Source organism: Falco biarmicus, chromosome 7 (genome assembly GCF_023638135.1).
Source record: "Falco biarmicus isolate bFalBia1 chromosome 7, bFalBia1.pri, whole genome shotgun sequence".
NCBI classification, from domain to species: domain Eukaryota; kingdom Metazoa; phylum Chordata; class Aves; order Falconiformes; family Falconidae; genus Falco; species Falco biarmicus.
In genome coordinates, this window is record NC_079294.1 from 38,248,558 (window position 1) to 38,261,416 (window position 12,859).

Consider the following 12,859-nt stretch of genomic DNA (forward strand, 5'->3'; position numbering starts at 1 on the left):
TCTACACCAAGGGAGGTTATGTGGGACTGGTTTGGGGTGTCCCCAGAATGGGTGAGGGGGGTGTGAGGGGATACTTTGGAGGTGTGGAGACTCAGAAACTTCAGCAGCAGCTCATGGCTGCACCAAGGAGCTGGAGGGCAGGCAGTGTCCCTCCCTCTCTCCCTGGGACACACATCATCCCTCCCCAGGACACCCGTTATCCCTCCCTGGGATGCACATTGTCCCTCCCCAACCCCATATTCCCTGAGCAGAGCTGTGGTTTCTCTGTCGTGGCTTGCTCTTCTCTTGAAAATTGATTCCTCCAAGTGCTAATGTTGCATTTGTGTTACTCAGATAGCTACCTGTCCTGCTGTAATTATTTTAATTCAGTATTTATGATGATCCTGAGACCTAATAAGAGCAGTAATTGAGAGAATACAGAGCCTGGGATGTATAACCTCACCGGTGCAGGCATGCGAGCAAACGATCATTTTAATGAAAGATCTATTTCCCCTCAACCACACGTATTAACTGGATTTAGTATCTGCCTCAAGTGACCATTTAGGCCAAAAAAATTATAGTGACCGAAGTCCCCATCTGCTTAGTGTCCTTGGAGAAGACAGGGCAAATACTTCTCTCCCTCTATTTAGCTAAGCCTTGCAACGTGCATTTATGTTCCTGCCAGTTCTCATGTATTTACTCTTGGTGTCAAATGGATTCTGTTTTTGAAGGAAGAAACTCACGCAAATCTATCTTGGGGATTTTTGGAGGCAACCTGGTTGGGTTGGCTCTGCCAGTTGGACCAGCCAGGCTCTCCTGGCTGGAGAAAAGGGCAGACCTATATTTGGGGCTGTACTGGGGGGTCTTCAAGCTCCCTGCTCCTTGTCTTTTATCAGGGTTTTCTAAGGAAAAAGAAATGAAATGAGGGTTGGTCCCTCTATCGGTTTCATGTTACTGGCAGTATTGACTTGGAGATGGCTCACGTGGGACTGCAGAGTCAACAGCCCTGAGCCTGCGCTGTGGCTTTCACCGGACCTGTTTCACTGCAGCAGGATGAAGGTGAGATAACAGCTCTGCAAAATCTTGCTGTTGCCCCCCCCTGCCGTGGGATCTCCTTCACTGTATGGATTCACACACCACTCCAGACAGAAAGACCAGGCACGGCCAGGCTAAGAGTGTGTGCAGCAATGTGAGCGGTGGGTGCCCAGCTGGGACAGCCCATCATCCGCCCATCACCCCAGCCAGGATTCACTCCTGGAGAGTCTGCCAGGAGATGTCCCTGCCCTGCAATATGTGTACTTAGAGCCCAGGGCAACCATGCTCCATGCAAAGCAACAATTAAATTAAAAAAAAACCCAAACACAACAGATTCTTTGTTAAGGTGTACGAATACAGACTTCATCTAAGCTCTGAGATGATGCATAGACCGTCGTGTCTGACCCATCCATGAATCTGTCGTCAGAGGAAAGAAATCATGGAGCCACCAAGCACGATGGGGGCTTGCAGGCTGCCAGGGTGACTCCCCTGTCCCCACACTATCCCCGTTCCCTGGCTGAGCTCGCGCACATCCCGGCGACCTTGACACGCTCATCTGGCTCCAGTAGTGCTTTTAATTGGCATTCTGCCCTCATTGGTGTCCTACCTGCTCTGGGAGCAGACTTGGAGTCTCCAGCCGGCCGCCGCTATCTCTGGGCAAGCCGAGCTCCAGCTGCAGCCAACAAGGTTTCTGCTAGCGGCTGGACGCCAGGCCACCCTCCAAGCAGATAAAATCACTCCTCAACGTGTTTCTGGGCCTGGGGCTGCCGTATCGCGCTCCTCTCCAGAGATGGCAGCACGTCCCCAGCCAGGACTGGGCTCCCAGCCTGCCTGAGCACGCTGGGTGCAGCCGCTGCGAGGAAGGGGCTGCCGCTCTCCCAGTCGCTCCCTTGGACAACCCACTTTTCAATGCCTGAACACATATGGTTTGAGGCTTTGAGAGTTACATCAAAGCTCAGAGCCCCTTCCTATTGCCCAGCTTGGAAAAAATGAAAATAAAATAAAAATGAAAAATCCCTGCAACACGCAGTTTAGTTGTAGATGTTGCTAAGCAGGAACCACAAAAGCCCAGAGGCTCAGGGCTCTCCGGCCAAATGCTGAAGAGGTGAGAGCTGCTGTGTGAGCCCTCCCTGACTGCATCCTCCTTCCAGGCTCCTCGCACTGCTCAGTCATTCCCCATGCCCCCCCCCCCGCCAGAGTGCTCCTGTGCCAGCGATCCTCAAAGGGACGGACCTAATGCTTACTGAAGGCAATAAAGAGACGCTGCTCGGCTCAAGGCTGTGGCTCATGCCAACGATGCTCTTTTTGGAGCTGTTATGCCATGCCTGCTACCCTCTGGCACTGCCAGCTGCCCTGTCCCACGCTCCTGGTGCCACTAGCATCACCTAACCCTGCATCTCTCTCCTTTCCTGGACATAAATCAATAAATCAAGCACAGTCAGGTGCTGCTGGGTTTTTTTCAGCTCATGAAATCCAAGCACAACTTCGCACAAGCTCATTTCCCAGAAAATTGTTTAGTTCTTGCGAAGAGCTTTCTTTTTTTTTTTTTTTTCATTGTCTGCCTGCATTTTTCAGCCATTCTGGACGCAGAAAGGCACGTGCCTGGGCAGGCAGCAGCACCAGGGCTGCCAGGCACCCAAGCCAGGACGCTCAGCCTTCGGGGCTGTAAGACACAACCAGTCCAAAAGCGGCTTGATTTTTTTTTTAACCCATGTACCCAGGTGCTTGCACAGGACGGCAAAGCCAAAGCCGGTGCTCAGCCCTGCTTTTCCAGGGAGGTGCATGCGGCTGCTGGCAGCCCCGACGCGTGAGATAAGGGACGGGGCTGGGAAGGATTGGGAAGAAAAATTATGTCTGGCTTTGCTAAAAGCAAGCCATATGGGGTTTTGGTTTAGAAGGGTTGAAATCCACCTCTGCAGTCCATCCTTGCACAGACAGGAGGGCTGTTCTCCTCCCTGCCCCTGGTGCCAAAACCGTCCTTTAAAACCTACCAGGGATAGAGCAGGATCCCCCCTGCCCCCACCCCCCCCAACCACAGGCAGCAGACTCCAGCTGCGGAGTCCTCTTGGCTACAGGGTTTATACAAAATTCATGCAGCTTTCCTACAAGCCCAGAGTTTTTTGTTCAAGTGGGCCAACCCTGGAAGTTCTTTAGAGAAAACAATGCCAACCCTTGGGAGGATATATGAGGGGCGCGTCCAGAGCCGGGCAGGGGCTGGGGCACAAGGCTGATGGGGGGCGGCTGAGGGAGCTGGGGGGGTCAGCCTGGAGGGAAGGGGCTCAGGGGGGACCTTATTGCTCCCTACAGCTGCCTGAAAGGAGGGTGTAGCGAGGTGGGGGTCAGTCTCTTCTCTCCAGTAACAAGCAATAGGACAAAAGGAAACAGCCCCAAGTTGTGCCAGGGAAGGTTTAGATTGGATATGAGGAAAAACTTCTTCACCTAAAAGGTTGTCAAGCACTGGCACAGGCTGCCCAGGGGAGTGGTCGAGGCACCGTCCCTGGAGGTATTTCAAAGAGGTGTAGATGTGGCCCTTGGGGACAGGGTTTAGTGGTGGGCTTGGCAGTGCTGGGTTAACAGCTGGTCTCTATGATCTTAAGAGTCTTTTCCAACGCAATTCTATTTGGTCCTTGTTAGAGGCAAGACACCCGAGATAAACAAAAGGAAGAAAATAAATACTTCCCAAGAAACAGACAGATTGTACCAAGTGGCCTGTTCCTGGTTTTGAGCTCAGAAGGGGGAGGGGGGGGAAAAAAGCCCAGCAATTTTCCTATTATTGCAAAAACATCCCATCAGAGGTGCCTGCTGGCTGAGAAGCCTGAAGCCCCAAATGGGTATTTAAGACTCCATTAGCTGCCAGGAAAATGAGCTCCAGAAGATGCCAAAACCCCTTCCCGAGCTGTGACATGGAACACCAGAAAGGAGTAGGAGGCTGGGAAAAGCCTTGGAGCAACCACCCGACAGGGTGCCTTCTGCTTGGAAAAGGTCTCCAGAGAAGCAGACTGCAGCCTCCACAAGCTGCTCGGATGGGCCAGGCCAGGATTTGGTCTCAGCTCCATTTTTTATCCTGATTTTTGTGGTTAATTGGATTTGTTTTGGGTTGTGGGTCTCATCCAGCCCTCAGGAAACCAACAGGATTGTTCCCACCATCAGATGTGTCCACATGCTTTGGTGCTCTGCTGGATCAGGTCTGCAGGGCTGGGAGCGAGGTTAAAAGAGGTGCTGGGATGTGCGTTTTTCTGGGCCACCTGCATGCAGGGTTAGTCTGGGAATTGGCTAAAACACCTTCCCCTCCGTCACACCCCTCGTTTTTGCCATGGGAATGGGGAGGGCTGGGGCTGTGGGTGCCCTGCCGCTGGCACAGTGAGTGCGTGTCCTCCCCAATGCGCTGAGAAGCCTTCGATCTGCCTGACAGAAGAAACCAAAGGGAGGAAGAGGAGCAGTACCTCGGAAATGGAGGTACTGTCACAAACCACAGCTCACCCAGCTCTGGAGTTTGTTGAGTAACGTATTTCCTTTACGAAGTTCCTGTTAGAAAAGCAAGATTTTAAAGAGAACAGCCAAAATGCACTTGAGGCAGCAACCTGCCACATCCATGCTGGAGTCAGTCAATGCCACGCCGTTTCCCTGGGGTTTGGGGGGACTTTGCAAGGAGAATTTCCCATTAGGACATGGATGAAGGGGTGCACCTGAGCCGGATCCCAGCTTGGAGGTCAAGGGCAAAGGCTTTGCTCTCAGCATGGAGGGAAGAGGACTGGGGTCATGGCTGAGGAAATACTACGCAACAGCAAGAGTTTCCTGCGCCATCTGCCGAGCCCCTTCTACAAGCTCTTTCTCAGCCCCCGCATGGGCTTGGGTGCCCTGCCCGCCATCTACACCTTCTCCGCCACCTTCTGCTCCTTGCTGCTGGTGGGCTTTGGGCACTACGTGCAGTATTGCCCTGGCACCTGGTGCTTTATCCAGATACACCTGGACTACCTCCAGCACAGGCAGAAGGAGCTTTCCTGGAACTGGTATGAGGGGCAGATGAGCCGCGCTCAGCCAGGCTGGCAGCAGGAAGAGGGGCTCCCACCGATGTCCCCCCACCACACTCACGACCAGACACCAGCTGAAGGCTGCACCCCCATGGGGACCTCTGATGATACATGGGAGAGGAGTCAATGGGGACGTGTTGTGGGGCTGGCCACGGGGCGGGGGGTTCTGGGTGGGCTCCGGGTGCTTCTGGGGCTGTGGGGAAGCCATCCACACAGCCCAGGCTCTGCTGTGGCTCCCTGGTAGCCCACGGTGAGCAGGATGGTGGAGATGGCACCAGAGCTCATCGTGCCTTGGGGTCCTTGGGCCAGCACCGGCGCTCGCTGCCCACCTGGGGCTCCCGGAGCTGTACCGGCACCAAGGCTTAAAGTAAACTTGGTGCTCCCTAAGCGGTACCAGGTATCGCTGGGAGTCAAGGATCCCAGATGGGCACCGGGTCTTGCCGTACCCCTCGGGGATCCCAGATGAGCATGGTGCCTCGCTGTGCCTTGGGGCTCCTGGAGCTTTCTAAGGCTCCCGGTCCGGTACCGGGACTCTCAGGCTTGATTGGGGCTGGCTGTGTGTGTGGCTCCCAGAGCAGCACCGGGGCTGGCCATGCCACTGGGCTCCCAGATCAGCATCGGGGCTGGCCTGGTGTCCAGGCCCCCGCAGCAGCACCGGGGCTCCCGGACCAGTACCGGGTCTTGCTGTGAGCCCGGGGCTCCCGGCCCAGCATCGCGGCCGCCCATGCACGGGGCTCTCGGTCCAGTACGGAGACCGCAGGACTGGCCGGGGGCTGGCCGTTAGAGGGGCTCCCGGCCTCGTACCGCGGCTGGCCGTGCCCCGGGGCTCCCGGAGCCGTACCAGGGGTCCCTGACCGGACAGGGGCTGGCCGTGCCCCAGGGCTCCCGGAAAGGCACCGGGGCTCCCGGACCAGACGGGGGCTGGCCGTGTGAGGGGTTTCCGCAGCAGCACCGGGGCTCTCGGACCGGCACCAGGACTGTCCGTGTGCAGAGCTCCCGACCCGGTACCGGGACTCTAGGCCCAGATGGGGGCTGGCCGTGCCTCGGGGCTCTCGGAGCCGCACCGGGACTTCCCGACCGGCACGGAGGCTGGCCGTGAGAGGGGCTCCCCGTCCGGTACCGGGGCTGGCCGTGCCTGGGGGCTCCCGGAGCGGCACCGGGGCTCCCCGACAGGACGAGGGCTGGTCGTGTGAGGGGCTCTCGCAGCAGCACCGGGACTCCCGGCCCGGTACCGGGACTTCCCGACCGGCACGGAGGCTGGCCGTGAGAGGGGCTCCCGGCCCCGTACCGGGGCTGGCCGTGCCTCGGGGCTCCCGGAGCCGCCCCAGGAGGGGCCGGGGGGCGGCCCGGGGCCCGGCGCGGGGCGGGCGCGGGGCGGGGGGGCAGCGCGGAGGCGGTGCCGGCGGGGCGGGCGGCGGCGCAGTCGGGCGGCGGCGGCGGGATGAACGGGACGGGCCGGGGGCTTTGCGAGCGCAGCGGAGCGCTACCGGCCGGGGCCCGCCCGCTGGTCAGTGCCCTCATGTTCTCGGCCGGGCTCTTGGGCAACCTGCTGGCCCTGGGGCTGCTGCTCTGCCGCCGGGGCCCCCGCGCCCGCCCGCCCTCCCTCTTCCACGTCCTGGTGCTGGCCCTGGTGGTCACCGACCTGCTGGGCACCTGCTCTGTCAGCCCCTTCGTCCTGGCCTCCTACCACCGCAACTGCACCCTGACCGCCCTGGCCCAAGGAGGACACATCTGCCTCTACTTCGGCTTTGCCATGAGCTTCTTTGGCCTCGCCACCATGCTAATCCTCTTCGCCATGGCGCTGGAGCGATGCCTGGCCCTGGGGCAGCCTTACTTCTATGAGCGCTTTCTCAGCCCCCGCACGGGCTTGGTTGCCCTGCCCGCCATCTACACCTTCTCCGCCGCCTTCTGCTCCTTGCCGCTGGTGGGCTTCGGGCGCTATGTGCAGTATTGCCCTGGCACCTGGTGCTTCATCCAAATGCACCTGGACTACCTCCAGCACAACGGCAGCAGGGAGGTGTCTGGCTTGGACGTCACCTTCTCGCTTCTCTACGCCACCCTGCTCCTCTTCCTCATCCTCTCCGTGCTGCTCTGCAACCTCAGCGTCATTGCCAACCTGGCCCGCATGCACCGCCGCGGGCAGAAGACCCGCCGGTTGGCCACACTTGAGCAGCCCCGGCCATCTGGCAGCTGCGTCCGGCGCATGTTCTCCATGGCTGAGGAGATTGACCACCTCCTTCTCCTCTCCATCATGACCATCACCTTTGTCATCTGCTCCCTGCCATTCACGGTGAGTGCAACTACCTCTCAGCTGGGCTGGGGTCCCTCTCCCCAGCACTCCCATTTCTCTCCCTCTCTTTATAAAGCTCCCTCTGACTCCAGTGCTCAGACCTCAAGGGTTGAGGTCAAAGCTTAGCTCTTCCTGAAGCTTGAGAGACCCCAGCTCTGCCATAAACTCGAGGCGATCTGCACATCCCTTGGGGAACTGGGAAAACCGCTCCCCATATCCCCAGTGCCAGAAGGTGGACAGGGTGGCAGGAGGGTGGGGTGGCAGGATGACAGGGTGGCAGGAAGATGGGGTGGCAGGAGCAGAGGTGCCCTCCCATCGCACAGAGGCTCCGAGGCCAGGCAGTGTGGCTCAGGCAGGGTCTGGGGTAGGGGTCCGCAGGACCACGCAGCATCCCTGTGGTTCCTGGGAGCTGGGAACTCATGCTGGAGGTGTGAGGGGTGGCAGAACAATAAATTAGGCATGGCTATTGCTGGGAACAGAGATCCGGCACTTGGGCCACAGCGAGCCTCTTCCCAGGAGTTGTACCCACATCCTGTGCCCCGTCCATGCACGAGGCTTCCAGCAGAAATACGGGGTTGAAACACTGCAGCCAAGTGAGGAAGGGGAGAGAGTGAGTCCCTTGATTCTGCCCTGGGCTCTCCTCATTGAAGGGCTGCTCTTCATCCATCCACCCAAGCCCTATTAAACCAGCAGCATCGTGGACTCCGGAGCACCTCAAGCCACTCGTGTGCCTTGCTGGTGTGTGCAAGCCTGCTGCTGTGGAGGGTCATTTTGTTCCCATTAGAAGCAAGCCCCACCAAGGTTGGGAGCACAGCCAGTGCTAATTTTGTGCTCATGGAGTTAAATAGATGCTACCTTCCCTTCGTGCTCCCTTTCTTCTCCCAAGGGAAAAGAAAATAACCACAGGCTGTAGCAGAGCCAGGCTGCCTGGGTTTTAAGACAGAGAAAAGACAAAGCAGTAATGTCCCAATGCTCGTGAGCATCCCAAGAGCTAGAGTCAATATTTTGAGAGATGCTTCAGCTGCTGTCAGTGGGCCCACACATGATGGGCAGCTCTCCCTGTGTTCCAAAAAAGCCCAGGTTTGGGTGCTGTGGTGGGACCCCTTGGTGGAGACATGTGGGCAGGGCTCTGCGGGTCTGGTTGGGGCAGATGGGATGGGAAGGTGCCACTGGTGGCGATCCTGTGGGCCCTGTGGTAGCAGATATAGTCTTATCCAGAAACACAGTGGCTTTTCTTTTCCCATCACCCAGCTCCCGTGTGGGGTTGTGTTTGGGCTGCATTTTGGCAGTGTCTCAAACCGAGCTGCCCAACGCTGCTGGTGCCTCCTTGGTGTGACAGTTTCTCTTCTGGCCAGGGCTGCCAATGGCAGCCACCCTCTGAGAATGAGCCCAGGCACATGAACCCAGTGAGCATCAGGCAACAGCACCACAAAATCCTTCCCCAAAAAGCCTGGAGCAGCCCTTGGAAGTGCTGCACTGTCAGCATCCCCTGGCATCGTCTGCACTGTGGCCCCTCGTGCACCAGAATGCACCATCCCTGGCTGGTACCCAATGGATCCCAGCCAGAGGGGGGATGCTCATGCCTCCTGTGCCCCCAGCTCCCATCCCCTCTCCCCCGAAGTGAGGGGGTGACGATTTGACCTGTATGAGTAAGGATTGCTGAGTCACCCTTCCAGGAAGCCCCATGAACTACTATGAGTCGGCATGTTGCAGGAAGGACCGGAGTGGTCCAGCACTCTGCATCCTGTCCATCTTGCACATTTATTTGTCCTGTGTGATTTTCAAGGTGAGACCCACCACTTCCATAACTAGTCGCTGGCTTAATTGCATTACGGCTACACAAAGCCTTGCTGCATGCTGAGAGCAGAGGCAGACCTGGCTTTCATTAGCAAGAAGTTCATTTAAACTGGTGGAGGCGGCAAGTGTGCTGTGACAGCCCAGATTTCTCCAAGAAGCTGCCTGGGGGCTGGATCCTGGAAGCCCAGACCTGGCATTATTTCTCCCCATTGTGTTTTGCAGATCCGTGCCTATGTGAACAAGTTCAGCGAGGAAGAAGACAACCACGACTGGGACCTCCTAGCCCTGAGATTTCTCTCTATTAATTCCATCGTTGACCCTTGGGTCTTTGCCATCCTGAGGCCACCGGTCCTGCGGTTCATGCGCTCGGCGCTGTGCTGCCAGGTGACCCCTGCGAGCCAAGACAGACAGACTCCATCCCCCGCAAAGACAAAACTGGCAGCACGGCTGGACCCTTGTGGGCAGTAGATCCATCGGCCATTCCAGGAGACATCTGCCAGGTGAAGCACAGCCCTGACAGATGTTAATGGATCCCTGCCTTATGGCCTATAAAGAGACGTATCTGCTGCAGGGTGCGCCAGGTACGAATGGCTCGGGCTAGGTGTCACCGCATGTCTGGGAAGCCCCTGGAAAGCTGATGCAGTCTCTCACAGGGCAAAAAATACAGCAGGACAAGATCAGGAGGGCTGATGAGTACCTGGATAGCTCTGTCTCCCTTAAATAGGGCTGCTCCTGCCTGGCAAAGGATGCAGGCTGCGTTCAGCCACGCTGCAGGTTGGTCAGGGGGTGAAGAATGGGGGGGCTTTGTTATAACACTGCTGCTGTGGGGGGTGTCAGGGAGGAGAGCTTCCCACTGGTGTGCTCCCCAGCAAGGTCCCTGCAATTGTTTCAGGCTGAAGGCAGCGTGCAGGAGGGGTACAGGTCCTGGAGATGGGGCTGGGTGGCTGCCATTGCTGCAAGCACCCGTCTCTGCCCCCAGGTCCCTAGGGACTGGGTAGGAGAGGAAGGGAGCAGTGTGTCCCCAAATACTCCCCTTCATTTGTTAGGCAGGTTGCCGAAAGAAATGCAGTTTATCAGGTGTCGGTCTGTGTGCATGTGTCTGTCTGTCTGTCCCCCACCCGTTTGTAGGCTCCAGTGGGTGCCAGCCCAGCATGTCTGAGGGGCACTGGGGCAGAAAAAAAGCCAGTGTGGCACTTCCCTTGGGCTGTGATGGCAGCAGAGCTGTGTGGCCCCTCCTGAGCCACATTTTGCAGTTTTCTTTGCCCTGTAGTTTGTGCAGGAGCTGACAAGGGGAATAATGAGCCCAATGAGGGGGAGAGGTTTTGGTCGCAGCTGTGGCCTTACCCATAACCAGGTATGGTTATAGTCCAGGGTTATGCTGCTGATGGGTTTTGGGTTGGTGTGGAGAGGGCTCATCCTCCTGGGCTGCCTGGCGAAGTGCCCTTGATTGCCCTCCTGCTGGCTTGAGACAAGCCTGCTCAGGGGCATCACTTCTGGAGAGGTTTTTGTTTTTGTTTTGCTTTTTTAAAAAAGGCAAACACCCCCAAGAAAACCAAAAGACCCAAGTGCAGAAACATCCAGATCATCAATCCTGCCCCATTAGACAGCATCCTTCAGCACTGCTATATTGTTTTGTGGGATGCCTGTTGCTCTTTGGGGCTCTGGGCTGGTCCTCATGGGGGTAAGGAGCATCCGAGCCTGTAGGTGAGCTGAGTTTGTCCTGAGGCTGTCACTGCTGCTAGGGCTTGCTGGGGGGGTTGTGGCTCCCCTTTGCGCAGCATCCAACACACACAGTGTCATTGGGCTGTTGCAAGCGGGTCGTCTCGTTTTCCGTTTGAGAGCTGCAGCTCTGCTCACAAAGCCCAAAGGTGCTGAGATTTGGAGCTTTTCTGCGGTTTATTAGTTGAGGTGATGTAAAAAATTAAATAAATAATTATTATTTAAATAATAAATGTCTCTCAAAGCAGCCTGCTGAATCATGTGTGGGTTTGTACTTAAGATGCACCTCAGGGTAAATCTGGCTCCTGGAGGAAACATGTCATCTGCCTGGAGCATTGGTGGGATGACGCCTTGAGAATGGGGGGAAAGGGCAGGAGGGGGGGCTGGGAAGGGAAACATGTGCCTCCAATTTCCTAAAAAGTGAAAATAAACTGTGCTATATAGATGTGTGATGGCATTTTTGCTTTATCTCTACAACCTGGCCCCTGAGCTACAGAAATAACCCAGCCTCTGAGCTCTTCCCTAAAACTTGTATATCCTGAAGCCAGGGAGAGGCAGGCAAAGTTCCTACCTGTTAACAAAATAATTTAAAAAAAAATACCCACCCTAAAAAAAGGCAGAATTTATGTCACTTTTGTCAGGCAGCCAATATCCACAGGAAGTTTACTGGTCTCCAAAATGTGTGTGGGCAGATGTCAGGCATGGGCTGCTATTGCTCAAACCCTGCCGGCGGGTTTCTGGCAGCGCCCTGTGGCTGTGGGGTTTCAGGGAGGCGGGGGGGGAAGAATTTTGAGGAGAGGGTTACAAGATGTGCTCTGCGCATGGGGCTGCAGCTGGAGTGCTCCCCACACTGTCACATCACTCATGTAATTAAGCCATTAACCTTGTCACTGAGCCCTGGGTGTCCAGCTGTGGCAGACTCCCAGCCAGCGCTCAGAGGTCAGTTACCCCCTCCCCAATTATTTCCCTCCCCAAGCATGTAGCAGCAGCAAAGGCACTTTCTGGATTCAGGGCTCGGCACACCCCATTGTGTCTCAGTGGGTGCTTGGCTTGAAAAGGAGCCAAAAGCTTTGGGAAGAGCCATGGGTCTATGCGCTTTATTTGTCTGGATGGCTATGACCTGCTTGCTCACACTGGAATTTCAGGATTGGTTGCTTAATCCTCTTCTAAACAAGAAAAAAAAGCCACCACGTTGGAAATGGCAGTAGGGGGGTCACATGCTGCAGAGACCAGCCTGCCATGGTGTGTGACAATGGTGGGAAGGGGACCCAGAGCCATCCATGGCAGCATAGGGGACAACCTGAAGGCAGGATGCCCCAACGGCTCTAGCTCCAAGGATCCGCTCCTGCCAGCTGCCAGCTTGGCTGCTGACCACTAATTGCCGGCTGCTTGTTTCTTTGGGAGGTTTATGGCTCCTCATCAGGAAATGCGGGACTGGGAGAAAACCTCTCAGCATCCATCCTGCTGGGATCTGCTTTTCGCAGGGTAATGCTACAGTGGAGTCACTCTGTCCCCAACAAGGGACAGCAATCCTGGCAAGTGGGCTCAGGGAAGTGATTTGGCTGAAATTTGATGCAAAAATTAAAAAGGAAAAAAAGCCAGGGGGAGGCTTGGTGCACGGAACTCCCTGAGATCCAAGTCCCTTTGCCATGATGCATCCTGCAGAGATGGGTCCTTCACCCAGAGATGCTGTGTGGTGCTGTTCTGCTTGAAGACTGCCCTGCATGCCACTCTTTGGGGAGGGATGCGATCTGAGCCCCCTGGAAAGGGCCCTAATTAGAGCTCTGCGAGAACAAGGAGGGCCATGAATCACTCTGTATCCTGAGCCATGAGTCTGCACAGAACACTGCTTTTATTAGCCTCATGCAGGAGCTATTACAAAAGCCAAATTAATTTGACTCTCTTCAGCTCAATTGACGTTTGCCCGACTTAAATGCAAGATGCTGAAGTGTCATTTTGTTCTCTGCGCTGCCCCTTAATGATTTTTTATTTCCCTGCTGAAAACCTG

At 56.3% G+C, this 12,859-nt stretch overlaps 1 protein-coding gene across 1 annotated transcript; it reads left to right on the plus strand.

Moving 5' to 3' along the window:
• Positions 1 to 6,397: 6,397 nt before the first annotated feature.
• Positions 6,398 to 10,655, plus strand: PTGER2 (prostaglandin E receptor 2). Its single transcript, XM_056347570.1, has 2 exons — positions 6,398 to 7,335; positions 9,355 to 10,655. Exons 1-2 carry the CDS (start codon positions 6,487 to 6,489, stop codon positions 9,598 to 9,600), a joined length of 1,095 nt encoding a protein of 364 aa, XP_056203545.1. The 5' UTR covers positions 6,398 to 6,486; the 3' UTR covers positions 9,601 to 10,655.
• The last annotated feature ends 2,204 nt before the right edge of the window (positions 10,656 to 12,859 follow it).